General features: G+C 64.3%; 1 protein-coding gene across 1 annotated transcript in view; it reads left to right on the plus strand.

The window, feature by feature from the left end:
• The window catches only part of HMCN2 (hemicentin 2), a 134,981-nt gene that overhangs the window by 100,761 nt on the left and 13,337 nt on the right, over positions 1 to 20,883 (plus strand). Inside the window, exons 67-86 of the mRNA XM_036022375.1 lie at positions 2,361 to 2,458; positions 2,902 to 3,168; positions 3,653 to 3,843; positions 4,245 to 4,326; positions 4,416 to 4,552; positions 5,100 to 5,241; positions 5,325 to 5,469; positions 6,262 to 6,389; positions 7,022 to 7,178; positions 7,964 to 8,085; positions 8,921 to 9,085; positions 10,272 to 10,379; positions 10,689 to 10,823; positions 11,189 to 11,323; positions 12,512 to 12,702; positions 13,626 to 13,839; positions 14,880 to 15,014; positions 15,851 to 16,041; positions 17,047 to 17,128; positions 20,353 to 20,622. Of these exons, the coding sequence (XP_035878268.1) occupies positions 2,361 to 2,458; positions 2,902 to 3,168; positions 3,653 to 3,843; positions 4,245 to 4,326; positions 4,416 to 4,552; positions 5,100 to 5,241; positions 5,325 to 5,469; positions 6,262 to 6,389; positions 7,022 to 7,178; positions 7,964 to 8,085; positions 8,921 to 9,085; positions 10,272 to 10,379; positions 10,689 to 10,823; positions 11,189 to 11,323; positions 12,512 to 12,702; positions 13,626 to 13,839; positions 14,880 to 15,014; positions 15,851 to 16,041; positions 17,047 to 17,128; positions 20,353 to 20,622 (3,095 nt within the window). The remainder of the gene's footprint in view (positions 1 to 2,360; positions 2,459 to 2,901; positions 3,169 to 3,652; positions 3,844 to 4,244; positions 4,327 to 4,415; positions 4,553 to 5,099; positions 5,242 to 5,324; positions 5,470 to 6,261; positions 6,390 to 7,021; positions 7,179 to 7,963; positions 8,086 to 8,920; positions 9,086 to 10,271; positions 10,380 to 10,688; positions 10,824 to 11,188; positions 11,324 to 12,511; positions 12,703 to 13,625; positions 13,840 to 14,879; positions 15,015 to 15,850; positions 16,042 to 17,046; positions 17,129 to 20,352; positions 20,623 to 20,883) is intronic.

Here is a 20,883-nt window from a genome sequence, read left to right on the forward strand (position 1 = left end):
AACACGGTGACGTCGGTTCTAAGGGTGTTTTTGCCTTCCGGTGCAGTGGTCGCGATCACTGCCTTCCTCTTCTCTGTCACAACTCTGTGGGGTGCACGTTGCCCTAGGCCCGCTCCGAGGTTACCTCGCCCGGTGTGAACCTTCCAGAGATCTGAGACAAAGGACGCACAAGGCCGTTCCCCCGGCACGGCAGCTCCCACTCTGTCTTCCGGTGGCTTGGGCTTACAGGCCCATCGGAATGCTTTTCCGAGTAAAAGTAATAGAAACGTACAGTTTTATGATGGGGAAAGTGAGAGGACCCCGCCCCCAATGGAACTCCAGGGATGAATGGGGGAGGCACAGATCCAGGGGATGGCATCTGGTTGTACCTGACTCAGCCCGGCCTGTGGTGGAGGAAATCAGGGAAGGCTTCCTGGAAGAAGGTGCACCAGCAAAGCCTTCATGCATTCAGCAACACTTACGGGTGTTTACTGTTCCAGGCGTGGTTCTGGGCACCGAGATAGAGCCCCTGCACCTGCAGCTTCGGGGAGGGAGTGGGATGGGAAATACACAGATATAACCATGGAATCTCACAGGGGATTATGCTTTGAAAAATACAGTGAGGAGAGGGGTTGGGGGCTGGCCAGTCGGCGGGAGTCACTCGGACAGCGAGACGCCTGAGCGGAGGTCACAGGAAGGGAGAAGGCGAGTGGGTTCCGTGGGGAGGAGCATCAGGCAGAGGGGACGGTAGGCTCCGAGGCCCTGAGGCGGGCGTGCGCCTGTGCATTGAAAGACCAGAGTGTGTGTGTATGTGTGTGCATGCAGGTGTGTGTGTGCGCGCGCACGCGTGAGGTCAGGCGACAGAGGACCTTGTCTGTCCTCGGCAGGGCCTGTGCTTTCCTGAGGACAGACGGACGCCCCAGAGAACCCTCAGGATGGGACTCACATTTTTTCGTTGTGGTCACATGCACACAATGTAAACGTTGCCATTTCAACCCCTTTCCTAGGTGACGAGGTGTACGGTTTTAACCACGGTTAGGCATAGAGGGGCATGCGTGTCACATTCACACTGTGGTGTCACCGCCACCTCCATCGGTCCCCAGAACTTTCTCATCTTCCCAAACTGTAGGAAACTCTGTCCCCCTGAAACGCCAGCTCCCACCCCTCCCCCACCACAGTCCCCACGTCCCCCTCTCTGTCTCTGTGGGTCCGACCACTCCGGGCACCTCCCATGAGGAGAGTCATGCAGGACTTGTCCCCCGTGTCTGGCTCACCTCACGCAGCACAACGTCCTCCAGGCGGAGGCAGGGGGAGGTGGGCGTCAGGGTTTCCTTCCTTTCTAAGGCCTCACACTGTCCCTTTGTGTGGACGGGCCCTCGTCCGCCATCTGTCGACGGACACCTGGCTGCTTCCTCCTCTGCCTGGTGTGGACGTGCTGCCGTGGACACCAGTGTGCAAATGTCCGTTCAGGTCTTTGCTTCGACTCCTTTGGGTTGTGACTTCGGTTTTTAGATGACCCTTCTGGCTGCTGTGCGGGCCTCGGGCTGTGGGGTCAAGGCCAGAGCAGGGCGGGCAGAGAGGGTTTCGGCGTGGCCTGGGTTGGAGTTCTGCGGAGCAGGTGGCCGGAGAGACGACCCGGGAAGGAGTTGAGCAAGACTCTGGGGGGCTTTTACCCAGCAACCTGGGAGGCCGAGGTCCCCGTGTCCTGGGGTGGGTCCGCTGTGGGAGGGGCGGGCTGAGGGGAGGACCCGAGTTCTGTTCGAACGTGGCGGGTTTGAGAGGTTCTCAGACACCCCTTACTGTGCTTGGGAGTCCGGCAGCCAGATGTTTCTGGACGTCAGCCCACAGGTGGTGCTGGGGGCCCGCACGGGTCACGGCCTGAGGAGCGGGTGTGGACTGCAGCCCTGCCGCCAGCGTTAGGGCCCTGGCGAGGTCACCGGGGGCGTCGGCAGGAGCAGCTCTGGGGGGGCGGCTGCGGTGAAAGGGGCTTGAGAGAAAGTGGGGGAACAGACAGTGGAGACGGCTCCAATAAGTCCTGAAGATGAGGAAGAATTTTCTAGAAGATGGGGCAGGGGTGGGGGCTGTTCTTGGCTGGGACTGGGGAGCTTCCGGATGGGGAGCCGGAAGCCTGGCGGGCCAATGAGGGGGGTCAGAGAAGGAGGCAGCAGGGTGGGGGCAGGGGGGCTGGGGCTTGGTTCTGGGGGTGCCGGGGGGTGCAGAAAAGGGGTTTAAGCAGAGGCTGGACTTGTTCAAGTTTGCGGTTCAGAGCTGCCCTTGGGCTGGCAAGCCTGGGAGACAGGGCGAGTAGGGGTGGGACCTTTTCCACTGAGCCCCTCCCTGCCTCTGTCCCGTCTCTCTCCCCCTTTTCTTGCGGGGTTCAGGATGTCCCAGGTGCAGTTGGCAGATTCCGGCATCTTCACCTGTGTGGCCTCGAGCCCAGCCGGCGTGGCCGACAGGAACTTCACCTTGCAGGTGCACGGTACGGAGCTGGGGCGGGGAGTCGGCCTGACCTCTGGCCTCAGGGTGTAAGAATGAAGGCCCAACACGGTGACCCAGTCCGATTTGTTCATCTCACAAGCAGGCGTTGGACACTCGGGTGCTCCAGGGCCTGGCCAGGCACTGGGGTACAGCAGTGAGCAGGGGTGGCCCCTGCCACCAGGCGGTCAGTGCAGGACACAGCTCTGCAAAGAGGGAATCACAATTTCAAGTGACTGGTGCTATCCGGGGAAGAACAGGGTGCTGGGAGAGCACAGGGCGGGTACTTCACCTGGCCTCAGGCGATCAGGGAAGGCTTCCTGGGGGAGGCGAGATCTACATTGAGGATTGGAGATGAGGAGGAATTATCCAGGAACGAAGACCCAGGGGTGAGGGCCACCTGGCATGGAAGGAAATGACTTGTGCCTGCTCTTCTGCCCTGCACAGTGCCCCCCGTCCTGGAGCCGGCGGAGTTCCAGAACGACGTGGCCGTGGTCCGTGGCTCCCCGGTGGTCCTCCCCTGTGAAGCCCAGGGCCACCCCCCACCCCTAGTGTCGTGGACGAAGGATGGGAAGCCCCTCCTGCCCCAGAGCCTCGAACAGGGGCCCGGCCTGCAGCTGGAGAGAGCGGGAGCAGGGGACTCGGGGGCCTACTCCTGCGTGGCCATGAGCGAGGCGGGGGAAGCCAGGAGGCACTTCCAGCTGACAGTGATGGGTGGGTCACCGGCCCCCTCCCCAGGGAGCTTCCCGGGGGGCCAGGAGGGGCAGGCCTCTGGGGGGATGGAGAAGGCGGGGAGGGAGGCCTGGAGCAGGCTCGGGGAGCGCTCTCCTGGGCGGTGCTCCTCAGCCTCATCCCCCAGACCGTGCAGAGCAGGGCCAGGAGCCACCGGACTCTGGGGAGAAGCCGAGCCCCAAGTGGCCAGCACAAGATTTTTGCAGTGTTGTTGTTTGCTGTACACTAGACAGTTGTGGGTCGTCGTGCCTTCTCCTCCATACTGTGTCCTTGTTGGCGTTAAAGCAGAGTGGCTGTCCCAGGCAGGTGGGCTGCGGTTTCTCTCGTTTTGAGGACCCTCCCACCCGACCCCACTTGCCTGTCCGTGGCTCTGTCTGCCGGCGGCATCTGGATGTGGGGGAGGGGTGCCCCCCAGCTCCCACCGCCCAGAGCCCCCACAGCTGACCCACGGTGCGGTGCTCTGTAGATCCCCCCCACATCGAGGACGCGGGCCAGCCTGCAGCGCTGTCGCTCCCCCTTGGCGCCCCCTTGGAGCTCCGCTGCGATGCCCGGGGCACCCCCGTACCCAGCGTCACCTGGCGTAAGAACGGACGGGCCCTGAGCAGCCGGGAAGACGGCAAAGGGGCCGGGCAGCGGCTCCGGGTGGAGGCTGTGCAGGTGCTGCTGCCTCGTTGTCTGTGGCGTGAGTCTGGGCAGGGGCGGGGAGGAGCCCAGCAGCGCCTGGCAAGGTCTGGCCGAGCCCCCGCTCGTGTGGGGTAAGGATGTGGGGCTGACCCACCTGGGCCATCCCCTCGGGGGCTCCCTGCCAGGCCAGAGCCAAGGCTGATGCAAACACAGCATAACCAGGGGAGGGCTGGTGCAGTCAGGGGGAGCTTCCTGGAGGAGGCAGGCTTTGCCCTAACAAGGGTGAGATGGAGATAGAGAAGAAACATCCCAGAGTAGGGAATGGTTGCATGGAGAAGCGGGAAGGCAGGCTCAGCAGGGTCCTTCGTGGTGAAGGAAGGAAACCAAGTCAGGAGGCGGGCAGGCGGCAGCTGCTCACCCTGCTCCATCCCCAGGTGGGAGACGGTGGGCTGTACACTTGCCTGGCCCACAGCCCGGCTGGTGAAGTGGAGAAGAGCTTCCGGGTCAGGGTTCAAGGTAGGGGTGTTGGGGGGTGGGCAGGAGAGGGAGGAAGGATGGGACCTGCAGCGGTGAGCCCATCACTCATCCCTTCCCTGCACCCCCAGCCCCTCCAAACATCATTGGGCCCCGAGGTCCCCGCTCTGTGGTTGGCCTGGCCCCGGGGCAGCTGGTTCTGGAATGTTCCGTGGAGGCTGATCCAGCCCCTGAGATTGAGTGGCACCGAGATGGCGTCCTGTTGCAGGTGGGTGCAGGCTGAGGGCCCAGGGACACCTCCTGCTGCACCCCTCAGGCCTCGGACCCTGAGCAGACCGGACCCAGGAGCCGAGGGCCCGCTCGGGGCCAGCACTGTGTGTGCCTGCACTCCCGGCATTCTCTGCCCCATTGCTATTGTGACCCCCCGTCCTGGATGGGGACACCGAGGCCAGGCTCGGGTGTGTGCCCATGCTCTTCCCGCTGTGACCTGAGCTGCACTCAGCGTCTGCCTGACCTGGGGCCGGTTTCTGAGGTTCTCTGTGCTCACCCCTGAGAGGGGGTGTTTGCTGCTGTGGACCCGGTGGGTGGAGCTCCAGGGGCCGGGAGCGGGGTGTCCCCTTCCTCCCACAGGACCCGATTTCCCAGGAGGGTCCTCAGCTGGACATCGAGCCGGGGCTACAGGCCAGCCTGCGGGGCAGCCCGTGGGGCAGGAGCTACTGTCGGGCCCCATGGGTTCCTTGGCCCTCCTTGGCCCTCCTTGGCCAGTGCGAGGCCCGGCACCCATGAGGGTCTCTCCACCCCGGGGGGCTCTGCAGGCAGACGCCTACACGCAGTTCCGCGAGCAGGGCAGGTTCCTGCAGCTGCAGGCCCTGAGCACGGCCGACAGCGGTGACTACAGCTGCACCGCCCGCAACGCCGCGGGCAGCACCAGCGTGGCGTTCCGAGTGGAGATCCACAGTGAGTGGGCCCGCCCCTCCCCCGCCTGCCCCCCTCAGAGCCGCAGGCCCCCGGAACACATCCCCTCTGTGCCCCTCCCGCAGCCGTGCCCACCATCCAGCCGGGGCCCCCTGCGGTGAACGCCTCCGTGAGCCAGACGGCCCTGCTGCCCTGCCAGGTGGATGGGGCTCCCCCACCCCTCGTGAGCTGGCGGAAGGACGGGGTCCCCCTGGATCCCGGCAGCCCCAGGTGAGAGCCGGAAGGGGAGGGTCTCAGTGTCTCTCTGCAGATCGTCAGCTGAAACCCGGCCGGGCAGCTGGAGGAGACGGTACCCGTGACTCAGGACACGAGTCTGCCCGGAACCCGGCGATGGGCATGCGTGTTTGTTAAGGGCGCTGAGAATCCCTGGCGGCTGTCTGTCTGTCTGGTTTGACTCTTGGCTGCTGATCTGTTTCTGTGGGGCGGGGGCGGGGCGGGCTTCATGCCTCTCTCAAACCAACTTTCTACACCTTCTTTCTCGGTCAACATGGCAGAGATGACTCCCCTGGGCCCCCCAGTTAGAATCCTCAGTTCACACAACCCTCGGAGCGGAGAGCGCTGTCTGAGAACCCCAGTTCCAAATCCCCACCCAGGGCGGGGAATTCCATTGGCCCAGCCTGAGTGACATGTTCCTCCTCAGTCCAATCAGCTCTGGCTAGGGGCGGGGTTACACAGAGCAGACAGGGCCCTTAGATCTAGGGGCCATTCTCAGAAAGGTGGGGGCGCCTCTGCCTGCCGACTCTTGGGGAGAGGCTGGGCCCAGGTGGGAACACAGGAGCCCCGAAGCAGCCTCCGTTGCCCTTTCTGATGCCGTGCTGGGGCGCATGGCTGTGGCCCCGCTGACCTCAGCCTCACAGATGCAGGACTCCTGAGTTAGCACCCTCTTGCCGGGAAAACGGTGCACAGGGGAGGGTCTCGCCGGTGATACCACCAGGGTCCAGTCCCTCCCGGGGTATCACTGGTATCACTGGTCTCCATAGCAACCCCTCCCCCCAGTTCCAGGGTGCAGGTTCTGCCTGAGGGCTCCCTGCGGATCCAGCCAGTCCTTGCCCAGGATGCCGGCCACTACCTCTGCCTGGCGTCCAACGCCGCGGGCTCCGACCGGCAAGGCCGTGACCTCCAGGTCTTCGGTAGGTGGACGGGGAAAGGCGCGTCCTTGCCTTCAGCGCCTACCCCGGTCTGGGCCACGCTCTGCTTAGTTCCTGGCCCCTTCTAGCTGCCAGGCGCCAACAGCAGCGGTCTCCGAATGTTTATGGCAACCACACCCATTAGTAAAATCTCCTTAGCATCACACTCAAAAGATGCACGTATGTTTATGCATATATATTGCACACACTCACTACTATGCTGCTATATTGAGTGAAAGACAAAACACGCGAGAGATGTGACCCCCTTGAAAGGACGGGGTTCAAACCACTGAGCCAGGCGCTCCAGTCGGCTTCCCCGCTCCATCCCCTCCCCTCCCTTGGGGGAGGCGGTGCTGCTGGGCCCTGGCTTCTGTGGGCTGGCGGGAGCTGCCACAGCCCTGGAGGCCTCCTCTCAGAGAGGTGGTTAGGGGGCGCCCGCCTCCGAGGTGAGCAGAGGCCCGTTACCTGAACTTCAGGAGCCCATCTCCAGGTGCCCAAGGGGAGTTTCTCCTGCCTCCTCTCCCCTGCTTCTTTGGGGGAGGGGGGGTTGAAGTGGGGGGAATAGCCCTGGCTATTCCTGAGCATGTGCATGTGGTGAGCAGCTGTTTCCTGACCACTGCTCTCTGTCTCCCCAGAGCCTCCGGCCATCGCCCCCGGCCCCACCAACCTGACCCTGACGGCCTACACCCCCACTTCGCTGCCCTGTGAGGCCAGCGGCTGGCCCAAGCCCCTCGTGGCCTGGTGGAAGGACGGACAGAAGCTGGACTTCCACCTGCAGCAGGGCGCCTACCGGTAGGTACTGAGGGGTCCTTGTGGTAGTGTCCCGGGCCACTCCGGGTGAGGGAGGGCACGCCCACCTCACGGAGGGCGACCCAGGTCAGAGACGAGGCAGGAGCGTGTTCTGGGGCTCAGCAGAGCCGTCCCCAGAACCGGGGTGCCGGCCTCGGGGGGCCAGGAGGGTCTTCGCACAGATGTCGCGCGGGGGGTGGGGGCATCTGAGACACACACAGCGGAGCAGAAAGCATGTGGACTTTAAAGCCAGGGCCATCTCTGTTTGAAGACACGTTCTGCAGCCCAGGTCCCCGCTGGCGGGGCCTGGACCCCAGCCCTCCCGCTTCCCAGACGTGGCCGGTCCTGGGACGGCCACTGGGAGCCCGAGAGGAGTCCACTCACCGGTGAACTGGCCTACTGTGGCTGCGTCAGGGGCCGGCGCACCGTGGGGCCTGTGGCCACGGCAGGGGTTCACTGGACACAGCGGTCTGATGGGGCAGCCGGCTGTGGTTATTATCGTAGGTGTTGTCGCAGAGGGCGAATGCAGGAAACGTGCAGGGTTCCAGAGAAACGGGGGTGGAAATGGAAATCGCCCCCAAACTAGACTTTCGGAGGTGGAAAATTCTAGAAGAAAGTAATCGAGTCAGAGCTGGGGACCAGATACAGGAAAGGGAATAGTCATGAGACGACCCTGCACCCACCCGCCCCAGATTCCTGGGGCGGAGAGGCCACCGCTGGCTGGCCTCAGGTCAGTCGGGCCAGTCACCCAGCAGCCAGCCGTCTCTCTGTCCCTCTGTCCGTCCCAGGCTCCTGCCCTCCAACGCCCTGCTCCTCGCAGCCCCCAGCCCCCAGGACGCAGCCCTGTTTGAGTGTGTGGCGAGCAGCGAGCTGGGCGAGGCCCGCAGGCTGCACCGGGTGACCGTCCACGGTGAGTTGGGGGCGGAGGCGGAGGAGGACACCAGGGGAGGGCAGCCACCTCCTCTCCTGGTGCTCTCTCACCTCGGGGGCTTGGCTGGGTGGCTCGAAGCCTCCCTGTGCTGCACGGGCCGCCTCCTTCAGGAGGCCCTCTATGATCTTGCCCCCCCACACACACATTAACATGACCCCGGCTCCGGCGCAGCCCTGGCATGTGTGAGCTCACAGGAGAGACTTCTCCCAATCCAGAATGTTCTAACCCCGAATCTCACCTTGCCCTCACCCTGGTTGCCATCATGCTTCCCCCTAGTGCCCACTGCCCTCGGGATAGAATGCAGGGTGTCACCTGGGCCACAGAGTCCCCTGTGGCCTGGCTCCACTGACCCCCCACCCCCACCCCCACCCCCACGCCAGGTTAAGCTCGCTCCACGGCCAGCCTCACCCTGGGATCCAGTCTGCTGTTCCCTCCCCTGGGGGCCCTCACACACTCTGTTCCCTCTGCCGGGAACACTCTTCCCGCCCGTCGCCCCTCCCCCGGCCTGCACCTGAGGATCTCGGGGCGAACGCCACGTGCCCTGCTCCGCGCTGCCGCCAGCTCCCGGCTGCCCGAGGGGCTGGGCTGGCGTCTCCACAGAGAGCGGTTCACACCTGTCCCCACGCGCAGCCAAGAGTATTTCCGGAGGGGGCGCGTGGGACCCCTCTCTCTGTTGCGCCTCCCTTCCTGGTCCTTCGTCCCCGATGTCACCGAGGGTCTCAGTCTCCGCTCACGGTTTTCACCCACCTGGCCGGGGCCCGGGTGCTGTTCCCCGTGGGCCTCGGGGGGCCTCATGCCTGCTCTGCCGTTTCAGCGCCCCCCACCATTGCCGACGACCAGACGGACTTCACCGTGACCAAGATGGCGCCCGTGGTCCTCACGTGCCACAGCACGGGCGTGCCCGCCCCCGCGGTGTCCTGGAGCAAGGCGGGCATCCCCCTGGGGGCGCGGGGGAGTGGCTATCGTGTCTCGCCTTCCGGTGAGTAGCCGGGGAACCACAGGGAAGCTGCTGCCATCGGGGGGGGGCGGGGGGGGGACAGGGAACTGGGCCGAGGGGGTGAAAGCGGCCCTCTGGGCCGTGTGGTGGAGCAAAGCAAAAACGTGGCCTGGCTCTGCCTTTCCCCTGCCGCGCGCGTGACCTGGGAGAGACCCCTCGCCCGCTCTGGGCCTCCGTGTCCCTACCATGCACCGGGGTGTTGCTGTCCCTCAGGGTCCCCTGGTGCTGGCCGGCAGAGCCGTGCCGCCTCACGGCCACGTGGCTGGACAAGGGGCCTGTGAGCCTCCACGTGGCCCGCTGTCACTCGTGGTCGGCTGTCCCGTGTGCCGAAAGGGTTCCGTTCTTGACACTTGGTGTCGAACGTTCTTTTCTTTTATGAAGTCAAGGCGATTGTAGTGGGGACTTGTAGAATGTCTAATCACAATAAAAACGTCAGCCACTTTATGGGGATTCAAATTAAATGTATTCAATGGTTAGTTGGTGAAGTCCTGCAGTCTGAGAGCTACTGGCCAGTTCTGCGGTTTTCAACCCCTTCCGAAGCCATAGAAACCTTCCTCCTGACAAGTGGTTACGGGGCGGCCTAGGGCCGAGATAGGCGCTGGGGGTGGTCCTCCCGCCACGCGCCCACCCAGCAGGCCCTCAGGCTCCACGGAGGGCAGTTTGGAAACCACTTTACTCAACCACTCAGGGGCCGCCTGTGGTCTTGGAAGGGTAAACAGGTGTTCTCTGAGAGCCCACGGCTGAAGAAGGGAGGACAGAGGAGGCAGTAATCTGGGAGGCTTCCTGGAGGAGGCAGACTTTGAGGCCCGGGGAACTGTCGGGGGAGGAGGGCAGGGATTCCAGGTGGGGCAGTGGCAGATCCTGAAACATCCCAGCCAGAAGGTTCCCGAAACCGTCCTGTCTGGTTCCTCACTGCACACGTGGGGAAGCCGAGGGCCCGAGAGTGGAAGGGACTTGCCCGCAGTCACGCTCGGAGCAGGGGGCAGCGGCAGGCCTAGAGCCCAGGCCCCCCTCCCCCCGCCCACTGCTCACCAACGCACAGGGAGGCCCGCCGGTGGCTCGGACCAGAGACACCAGGCTGGGGCGCGTGAGTCGGGCTGGCCCCATCCCTGAGGACCTTTGTCTGCACTTGCCTCACCCCCGCCCCGATGCCTCATCCTGCCCGCAGGCGCCCTGGAGATCAGGCAGGCCCTCCCCATCCACGCTGGCCGTTACACCTGCACCGCCCAAAACGCCGCAGGCGTGGCCCGCAAACACGTGGTCCTGACCGTGCAAGGTAGGGTCCCGAGGGCCCTCAGCTCAGACAGCCGTGGCCCCGGGGGCCAGGGAGCCGGTACAGACAGAGCAAGAGGCGCTGGGGAGGGGCGGGAGGATGCCGGTCCGGGTGCCCAGACCCGCCTCCAATCTCACTCCCCTGTGGGACTCTGGGAGAAAATCACCCCCACCCCTCGTGTGTTCATGCCGACGTTTCCAGAACCTCCTGTTCTTTCTGAAGTCCTCTCCCTCCAGGGCTCAGAGGCCCCCTGGTTGGAGGGGCCTGGGCGCTGGTGTCCCCGGGGGCCCCTGCAGCCGTCTTCCTTTGCAGCCTCCCCCGTGGTGAGGCCGTTGCCCAGCGTGGTCCGGGCACTGGCGGAGGAGCAGGTGCTGCTGCCTTGCGAGGCCTTGGGTATCCCCCGGCCAGGCGTCACCTGGCAGAAGGAGGGGCTCAGCATCCCCGCAGGTGAGTCTGCACAGAGACCAGCGCCAGAGGGAGGGGGACAGAAGGGGCGTGGGGGCCCCCTCCTCCCCGGGGGCCTCGGCAGACCCGCAGGAGGCCCCGACAGCCCCGATCCCTCCGCACCTCCGGCCCTCCTGCCTGCTTTCACCACCCAGTGCCCGAAATTGTACCTAAGCCCTCGGCGGCTGGGTCGGGGGGTGAGGGAGGGGACAGCCCACGCTCACTCTGCCCCCCACCTCCCTGTAACCACAGTGGGTCACCTGCCCCTGGTCAGACGGAGCAGCCAAGCCACCCTCCTACCCTCCTTCCCTCCTCGGGGGTCCTGCGGCCCAAACCAGCAGCCCCCGGTTCTCTCCCACCCAACCCAGGAGGGCGTAGCCACGTCCTACCCGGCGGACAGCTGCGGATCATCCACGTCAGCCCAGAGGATGCTGGGAACTACTTTTGCATCGCCCAGAACAGCGCAGGCAGCGCCGTGGGCAAAACTCGGCTGGTGGTGCAAGGTGGGCCCAGGGTGGGGCCGAGGTGGAGGGGCGAGCTTGGGGCTCCCGAGAACCCCCCTTCGCTGCTGGGCTCTGAGCCCGGGTGCACACGTCCCTGTGTCCCCCCATCCCAACGGCCTGTGGGCCTAGAAGGAAGTGGGAGAAGAGCGTGTGCCCAGGTCCAGCCTCAGATCACAGCCTGGCCCCGGCTCGGCGCAGCTGGCCGGAGCGGCGCCCCGGTGCGCCAAGGTTGCGGGCTAAGTCCCCGGTCGGCTGACGCAGAGCTAAGTGGAACAGCAAATGGATGCTTCTCTCTCCTCTCAAATCAATTTTTTAAAAAAGAGTGTTAAAAATAGAGAGGTGCACAGATAACAACTCTGGTCCCCTCCGAGTCCCCAGCCCCTCCTGAGACACTAAGCTCATCGTCCCTCGTACTCTTGGCTTTCCCGGAGTGCGCCGTTTCTGCCCCGTCCCCTGCGCTGACACAACTAAATGTGTCCTTCCCCTGGTGGGACCAGTCCGTGTCTCCCAAGGTGGAGGAGGTGTCACGGGCCCCCCGAGACTGCAGGGCCTCCTGGCACATCCAGCATGGCCGCCCCTGCTCTGACCCCAGGGCTTTGGGGGGGGTGTCTCAGTGGCTGTCCCTGTGGGTGGCTGGGTACGGCTGGCGTCAGGCTTTGGCTAGGAGCACAGAGGGGCTCCTGGCTCCATACCCCCTCCCCAGCCTCCTTGTCCAACGTGCCCCTCTTCCCTGTGACCTGGAGCGTCACCGCTGGTCACCAGAGGGCCGGACGCCACGCCTGTCCGGCCGGTGACCCACACTCCACCCCGAGCAGACCCTCCCCGGAGGAGGGGTGGCGTGCGCAGGCTCCCTGGTCCCAGCGGCTTCCCAGTGGGGGGCGGGGTCTGTGCCCACGTGGAGGCTGGTCAGGGCGGCCTCTGCCCAGAAGCTCTAGTCATTGTGTGGGTGTGAATGTGTGTGTACACACGGGTGCATGTGTGTGCAACAGGGTCAGCTTGTCACAGCTTTTCACCAGACTCAGGAGTCCCCTGCTGTCCAGACCCCAGGCGGTGGTCTCAGACCCGGGAGTCTGTGGCAGCAGCAGATGGGGGTGAAGAGGGGGACCCAGGGTGTGCCAAGGGCCCTGGGGCAGAGGCAGCCCCCCCAGCCCAGCCCCAGCCCCCGAGTGGACCTTCCTGTCCCCACAGTCCCTCCTGTGATCGAGGCTGGCCTCCCCGACCTGTCGGCCATTGAAGGCTCCCACGCCCTCCTGCCCTGCGCTGCCAGGGGCAGCCCCGAGCCTGACATCACGTGGGAAAAAGACGGCCTGCCTGTGTCTGCAGCAGAGGGCAAGTTCGCCGTCCAGCCCTCCGGGGAGCTGCTGGTGAAGGACTCGGAGGTGAGACTCCGGCCCCGGAGGGGAGAGGGAGTCACAGTGACCAGGGGAGCAGCCACCCTCTGCTGTGCCCCCCCCCACCCCATGTGTCACAGTGTGTGTGGAGCACTGTGCGGTCTTGATCCCGGCGTCCTGGGGAAACAGGTGTTATCATCCCTGAGGACAGATGAAGAGACGAGGCCCTGAGTGTGCCCCGAGTTCCCGGGACACGCAGTTCCCGAGCAGAACCGAGATCCGAACCTGGACCTCCACGACCGCTCCCGGGGAGGGAGGGGCCCGGACTGCGGCGGGGCTGCGGCAGTGGCTTTGTGGCCCAGCCCGTGCCCACCTGGCTGTTCTCAACCTCGTGTCCACGTGGACCTGAGTCAGGGCCACGGGGGGAACCCCGACCCCCTTCCCCGTCATCCTGTAGTTACAGGAGGGGCTGCTCTGCGGGGGGACGTGTGGCTGCTGGGCGGTGGGCACACCTGCAGGGGGTCAGGGCGCCTCAGACCCTGCCCCACGGGGCCGGGCAGTGCAGTGGTGAGAGTGCCGGCCCTGCTGGAGCACCCGGTGGATCTTCTCCTCTCGGAGAAGGCACCAGAAGTAGGAGCCCGCCCAGGGCTGGTGTGAGCGTGGGTGCGCTGCTGCTGCGGAGCAAGTGCTGCGCCCGGGGCCCTGCACGTGGGGCCCTGCACGTGGAAGGTGCTCGGTTAACGGAAACCATTAGGGTGGCCTGGTCAGCGCTTGGCTCACGTGGCCGCGGAGCCGTGGGGAGCTCTGCAGAGGCGCAGTGGTGTAAGGGTGAAGCCTCGCTGTGTGACCCTGGGCAACTCACTTGGTCTCTCTGGGCTGGATGCTCCTTGGGAACCTGCAGGGCCGTGGGTGTCCAGGGGCATTTGGGGGGTGGAGGCAGTCCTCAGGCTGACCCTGTCCCTTGTCCGCAGACCCAGGACGCTGGCACCTACACCTGCACAGCCGAGAACCCTGTAGGCCGCGCCCGCCGCCGTGTGCACCTCACCGTTCTGGCGCTGCCCGTCTTCACCACCCTGCCCGGGGACCGCAGCCTGGGCCTCGGGGACAGGCTGTGGCTGCGCTGTGCGGCCCGGGGCAGCCCCACCCCTCGCATTGGCTGGATTGTCAACGACCAGCCAGTGACAGGTCTGGGCCTGCGGTGGGGCAGACGGATAGGACCCGGGACCCTGGGAGTTGGAGGAGGGCGAGCAGCGGGGAGACCCAGGCTCCTGGAGAGGAGAGGGTGTTGGTCGGTGCTGTGGGCTCTGGGTCTCCAGACTCGGTCCCGTGCAGGGCGCAGGGGGCAGGCCCATGCTTGGCCATACGTGACACTCACACATTAGACCTGGCAAGAATCCCCCAGCCAAACAGACTCAAACCCGGAGACCTCGGGGCCAGGGCGGGGCCTGTGCTCCAGCCCAGAGCTGTGGGGCCTCAGCAAACCTCTGTCCCGAGGGCTCTGTCTCCCCGCCTGTTTCGGGAAACATGGGGCCCGAAGGCTGTGTATATAGTAGGCGCTCAATATGGCTGCTGAATTGCTAAAATGGAAAAAGCTGCTGCAAAATGGTATTTGCAGGCCGTCCCGAGCCCGTGAGAAGGCTTTCTCCTGCCACCTCCTGGGGAGGAGAGTGTTTCAGTCTCTCAGAGCCCAGCGTCTTCATCTTCAAGTGCAGATAGCAGGGGTCCTGGGGGTGGGTGGCTGAACGCCACAGGCCCCCGTTAACAGGGCCCCAGAGACTTACCCTTGACCATGTACCCAACCCCCAGTTTGGGCCTGAAAATGAGAAACAGCAGGTCCTCCGACCACATCCGCTAATGTGGCCTGCGCCTGGCTCCTTGGAGTCAGGAATCCACCAGGGAGAAGGGCCACCTGTTCTCTGTGTCCTGGTTTTTTTCAGATTTTATTTATTTATTTTTAGGGAGGGAAGAAGAGAGGGAGACAAACATTGATGTGCGAGAGACACTAATCCGTTGCCTCCCGCACACCCCCTGCTGGGGACCTGGCCCACCACCCAGGCGTGTGCCCTGACTGGGAATCGAACCGGTGACCTTTGGGTTTGCTGGACGGTGCTCGACCCCCTGAGCCACGCCCGTCCAGGCCCCTGTGTCTTTAGCGAGCGCCTGCTGGGCACTCAGGCCGGAGGTTGGCATTTCGGGGCTCAGGCTCCTCTCTCCCTCTGTCGCAGAGGGTGTGTCTGAACAGGACGGGGGCAGCACGCTGCAGCGGGTGGCCGTCACCAGAGAGGACGGCGGGACCTACGTCTGCTGGGCCGAGAACAGCGTGGGCCGTGTACAGGCGACCAGCTTCGTCCACGTGAAGGGTGAGGTGTGAGCCGCGGGGCGTGGCGTTTCTCTCGAGATGTGCCGAGCTCAGTCTAGTGGTTTCTTTCCAAAAATCTGCGAAGCTGACGCCCTGACCGCCGAACCAGCAGTTCTCTACCCTGACGGTGCAGGGAAACCCTGGCACTTCATAAAGCGCCAAGGCCCAGGGTCCAGCCCGACTCAGCGGCCCTGCCTCCCAGGGGGGTGAGCGGGGCTCCGGCACTAGCAGTTTTAAATCTCCCCGGACGACCTGGCTGCATGCGGGTAGAATGGAGATCTGACCGATCGGCCCGCAGGGTCACGCTCAGCTGGACGGTGCTGGTGTGGGAGGCAGGCAAGGGGTCGGGCACTCTGGGGGGGCGATCCAACCCCAGCACACCGGGAAGGGTAGAGGTCTGGGATTTGAGTGAACGAGGACCGGGGACATCTCGGTGTTGCCGGGGACAACAGAGGTGTCCTGAGGATCTTGTGGTCCCTGTATTCCGAAGTCCCCAGCGGGAGCTCTGCAGCTGGGGTGACCCGTCTGTGGGAGCCGGTGTCTGACACCCGTCACATTGCCTTCCATCCTGCACCTGCCTCAGACATCGCTAATCGATCGCAGGGCGATTCCCACCCAGCTCCAAGTCCTCCTCAGCCCAGTGCTCCTGGCAGCCGCTGCCAGTCTGTCGCACTTGACCCACAGCCTGGAGCCGTTTTGCCCTCCCCGATGTGTGGACCGTGCACAGCTGTGCTGGGCCAGGCCCTGGGGTCTGGGGACAGGCCTCTGGGGACAGGATTACGGGAGGCTGAGCCTGACGGGAGCTTCTGACCCCTTGTCCGATGTTGCTTTGCGCAGAGGCTCCTGTCCTGCAAGGGGAGGCCTTCTCCTACCTGGTGGAACCTGTGGGGGGCAGCGTCCGACTGGACTGTGCGGTCCGCGGGGACCCGGCGCCTGACCTGCTCTGGATCAAAGACGGCCTCCCGCTGCGGGGCGGCCGGCCCCGGCTCCGGCTGCAGAACGGCTCGCTGGCCATCCGCAGGACAGAGGCGAGGAGGGGCCCGGCGCCGTGGGTCGGGGCACCCGGGACCACCCTGGGCGGGGCCCTCCCCGATGGCTCAGGAGGCTTTGTTAGGTCGGCACCGCCCTCCCCAGTCTGCAGAGCAGGTGCCGGCCCGTTCCCTGGAGATTCTCCCCCCGCTGACTAGGGCGCCCTGCAGCCGGCGACGTAGCACCCCTGCGTCTCAGGGACACCACCCGTTCAGCGGGGCTGCCCATCCCTCCCGCCTCGTGGTTCACGGTCGGACATCAGAGAGATGACCCGTACCAGGGATTTAGGAGGGACTGGCCCCTCGGTCATGCCAGTAAAGGTTACCAACGACGACAACCCCATTTTACAGAGGAAGATACTGAGGCTCCGAGGGGCCCACCACCAATGTGCGCCCGAGGCAGAAACATGCCCATCGCTCCCGACCCCTGCCCCATGCTGTCCGCAAAGCCCTGGGCACCGGGAGGCCCCCACTCACCTCCCCTTCTGCCACCACCGCCCGCCTCCCCTCCGCAGGCCGGCAGTGCGCCGGGCCAGTCGAACCCAGAGGAAGCCTGCCGCTCCGGCGCTGTGCCCCCTCCCCCCGCCCGCCCGGCCCCGGCGCTTTTCTCACTTTTCTCAAGGAGTCCCTCACGCGCCCTACAGAGCCACGGCGCTCTGGCGCACGTGTGTGGCGGAGGCGGCTCTCCGTCCCTGTCCCCGGGTGCAGCTGGGGGCTCCGCCCCGAGTCCACGCCCTCCGTGGACACCCCCAGCTTCCAGGGGCAAAAAGGGCTGGATTCTCTTTGGGCATCTCCTGATGAGGGGCCACAGAGACCCCTCCGATGTGTCACTGTGAGGGGTCCGCCAGCCCCCGGCTGGTTTAGGCTCTCAGCATGTCCCGGTTCCAGGGTCTCACTCCAGTCGCCGCCCCACCCCGTGCCCAGCTGCCCCGCGCTGCCCCGCGCTGCCCCTCCCCCCCGTCCTCCTCTCCTGAACCACACGCCCCCTCATGTGCCCGCCCGCAGATGGACGACGCGGGGCAGTACCAGTGCCTGGCGGAGAACGAGATGGGGGCCGTGGCGAAAGTGGTGGTCCTCGTGCTGCAGAGTGAGTCCCAGCCTCCCCGCCGAGGGCCCTGGGGGGGGGGGGTGTGGGGGCGGGTGCTCCGAGGTGGCTGGGATGAGGCTGCTGCGGCCCAGGCTGTCTGGTAAGAAGGGTGGGCAGGCAGGGAGATGGGGCCGGGACTTGGAGTTTTTTGACAAACACGTATTCAGAGCACACCCCCGAAGTCCTGTGGAATGTCCCCCGTGGTGGAATGGCAGTCCAGGGCTTTGGAACACCAGGGACCCCCCAGCCAGGCCCAGGCAGGGGCCTTTCATTCAAAACTCAGAACTGTCCCCAAGCTCATAGTGAAAACTCCTGGATTTACAAAGCACCTCATGAGCCTCCGAGTGACCCGAAACCCCACAAAAGACATAAACCTGCACATTCGAGAAGCCGAGCAGGACGCAGTCAGGAAGAACGCAAAGGAGACCCACCCCGGTCAGACGTGCTGCAAACTGAAGGCAAAGACGAAGCTTCGTCAGTGCCTCCCAGTGGCTGTGGAGTGATTCCAAGTCCCGGCGGTTGTTTGGGGGGGGGCGGTCAGGAGGGGCCCGCCAGAGGGGGTGGCATTGAAGTTAGGATCCGAACGACAAGAAGGAGGCAGCTGAGAGACCGTCTGGGGGAAGCCGCCCAGCAGGAGGAGTTGCAGGTGCAAGGGCCCTGAGGCAGCTGAGAGGTGCGTCAGCTTCAGTCCTGGTGGTGAAGGAGGGGGCAGGCCCTGGACTCAGTCCATGTGGGACCCGTGGGGGCTCAGCCACCTGCTCTGTGGCCCCAGGCAAGTCATGTAACGGCTCTGCAGCTCGGTCACTCTCCTGTCTCTGAGGTAGGGACGGTGGCGGAACAGGCATCGGGAGTGGCTGGGAGGCTTAAAGAGACAGTGCGGGCACTCAGCCCAGTGCCTGGCACACAGCAGGTGATCAGTGAGTGCCAGCTCTCCCGACTGTTATCTCTGTTCACGCTTTTTTTTAAGGGAGTTTTCAACATTTTTAAGATTGTATTTATTTATTTATTTTTAATTTATTTATTTTTAGAGAGGGAAGGGAGAGAGAGAGAGAGAGAGAAACATCAATGTGCGGTTGCTGGGGGCCGTGGCCTGCAACCCAGGCATGTGCCCTGACTGGGAATTGAACCTGCGACGCTTTGGTTCGCAGCCTGCACTCAATCCACTGAGCTACGCCAGCCAGGGCTATTCACACTTTTGATATGTATTAAGATATGATTTTTTCAAACCAGTTTATTGAGATGTGATAAAAAAAATTTTTTTAAAAAAGACCTTTTCAAGTTGTCCAGGTCCCCCTCATTTCCAGGTTCTTCTCGGTCCATTTTCGGTGACCCCCTGGTGTCTTCGAGCAGGGCGGAGCTCAGGCCAGCGGAGGCGGCCCCCTCCCCCGCCCCCCTCTGCTTCCCACCAGATTGGCTCCTTTCCCTGACGATACCAGGGTCCGCGGGTCTAGTCCACTCCCACGGCCCACCGCATCCGCCCTTTGTTGCCCTTTGTGCCGGCGAAGCGGCGGGTCCTCGCGGCCAGCCCCGCCCTGACCCAGCCACCGTGACGGCCAGGGCTGGGCCGGGGGAGAAGGAGCAGCAGCCCAGGCAGGAAGGCCACGCACCTCCCCTGTTCTTGTCCAAAGCTCTGGAAGCTTCTCCTAGATAAATCATTCTGTTTGTCACTTGTCTTCAGTTGATCTCCAGAGCCCCGAAGTAGTTGGTTTTGACAATTTTGTCAAGTTTTATGCTCATTTTTGGGGGGCAGCTGACTTGGTGACCCCTTGAGTCAGCGTGGCGGGAGTTATTTTTGACCTTGACTTACATGGAACGAGGCCTGTCCTGTGTGCTCCGTGGCGTGCTCCCGGGGCACGCCCTTGGGAGGCGGCCACGGAGTCGGCTCCTCCATTCCCACTGCTGCTCGCTCTCCCGCTCTACGGCTAAACCAGCACTGACTCACGCATCCCACTGTGGCTCAGCCTCCAGTGTGGGGCGGCGGGGGACGGTGCTGCGGTGACATTCGTGCACACGTCTTTGGGTGAAGGGACACAGACGTTTCTCTTAGGGCATCACACCTCGGGCGGGGGCGTTGCTGGGTCACAGGGAACACGAGCGTCAGGGGCAGGAGGCTCTTGGCCGTGTCGCCTGATGAACGGCTCCCAGAGATCGAACCCCACCCCGGTCCGCAGGACCTGTGAACGTTCTCTTGTTTGGAAAAGGGTCTTTGCCGATGTGGTTAAGGACCTGGCGATAAGGAGGCCGTCTCGGATTGCCCCGATGGGCCCGGAGCGCCGTCACCAGCGCCCTTACGAGAGGCAGAGGGAGAGTGGAGAGAGAAGCCAGGGGGGTGGATATGAAGGTGGAGGCGGAGAACGGAGCGGTGCAGCCCAGGCCACGGGATGCTGGAAGCCACCAGCAGCTGAAAGAGAGAGAAACCTGGAACAGATTATTCCCCAGAGTCCCCTGCAGGGACAGGGGGCGCACGGCACCTTGACTTCCGCCCCACGAAACAGCTGATCCTGAACATCTGGCCCCCAGAGCTGTGTCCTGAGGCCCCCAGTTTGTGGCATTTGTCGCAGCCGCCCCAGGGGGACTAGTCCACTGGGCAACGGTGTCCCGCATGCGTGCGGCGACTCCCACTCCCACCCACACGGTGCGTGAGCTCCGCTGGCCCCCAGCCTCGCCGGCGCGGGCAGCGTCCGTCTCCCTCGCCGCAGCCGTCCTGGAGGGCTGCACTGCGGCCGGCCGTGGGTGGGGACGGAGGGCCGTGGAGTGACTTGGTGGGAATCACTCCCCGGTGACAGAACCTGCCCAGTTCACGTGGCCTCGAGTGGAGGCAGTTCTGGCCGGTGTCACCCCCTGTTGGGTGCACCCTGACTGTCCTGCAACAGGGACGTGGTTAAGGAAGGCACAGTAGATTCCAACTACGTGACACCACCTAGCAACTAAACACGGATATTTAATGACATGAAAGGTAGCCCCCATCTTTCCTGGAGTAAACCAGGAGGGAGGGAGGGAGGGAGGAAGGACGGGAGGGAGGGAGGGAGGGGTGGGTACTGCAGTCTCCTTCTCCCGAGGAAGCAGCACCTAGAGGGAAGCACAGGGATTGGCCGGGAGGATCACACGTGACTCTGTTATTCTCTCTGCCTCTATGTTTTCTATTCTGTCAAAACGAATATGTACCTTTTGAATACCTGAAGGTAGTAAAATGCTTCTGAAAACTTTTCTGGGCCCCCCCACAGGTGCCCCCGTGTTCCAGGTGGAGCCCCAGGACGTGACGGCGAGGTCCGGAGAGGACGTGGCCCTGCGGTGCCAGGCCACTGGAGAGCCGGCGCCCACAGTGCAGTGGCTGCGCGCGGGCCGGCCCTTGCAGGCCAGCCGGCGGCTCCGGGCCCTGCCGGACGGGAGCCTGTGGATGGGGCGCGTGGAGAGGAGGGACGGGGGCACCTACGAGTGTGTGGCTCACAACCTCCTGGGCTCCATCACAGCCCGGGCATTCCTGGTGGTGAAAGGTACGGGGTGTCTCCTGCAAAACAGGGATGTGTGTGTGTGTTGTTTGGGGGGGACCTGGCCCACTGCCCCGCTGGCTCCCCGGCGCTTTGCTGAGAGACACAGACTTGGGATGAGCCAGCTGGGAGAGCCTTGCAGGTCACCTTCTCTTCGCCGCCCTGCACAGTCAGGGGAGCTGAGGCTCTGAGATGCTAAGCAGCACCTGCAGCTCCTGGTGGACGGGGCACTCGGGCTCTCCCAGCTCACCTGGCACAGACACGTGT

The sequence above is a fragment of the Phyllostomus discolor genome, chromosome 3 (genome assembly GCF_004126475.2).
Source record: "Phyllostomus discolor isolate MPI-MPIP mPhyDis1 chromosome 3, mPhyDis1.pri.v3, whole genome shotgun sequence".
Lineage (NCBI taxonomy): Eukaryota > Metazoa > Chordata > Mammalia > Chiroptera > Phyllostomidae > Phyllostomus > Phyllostomus discolor.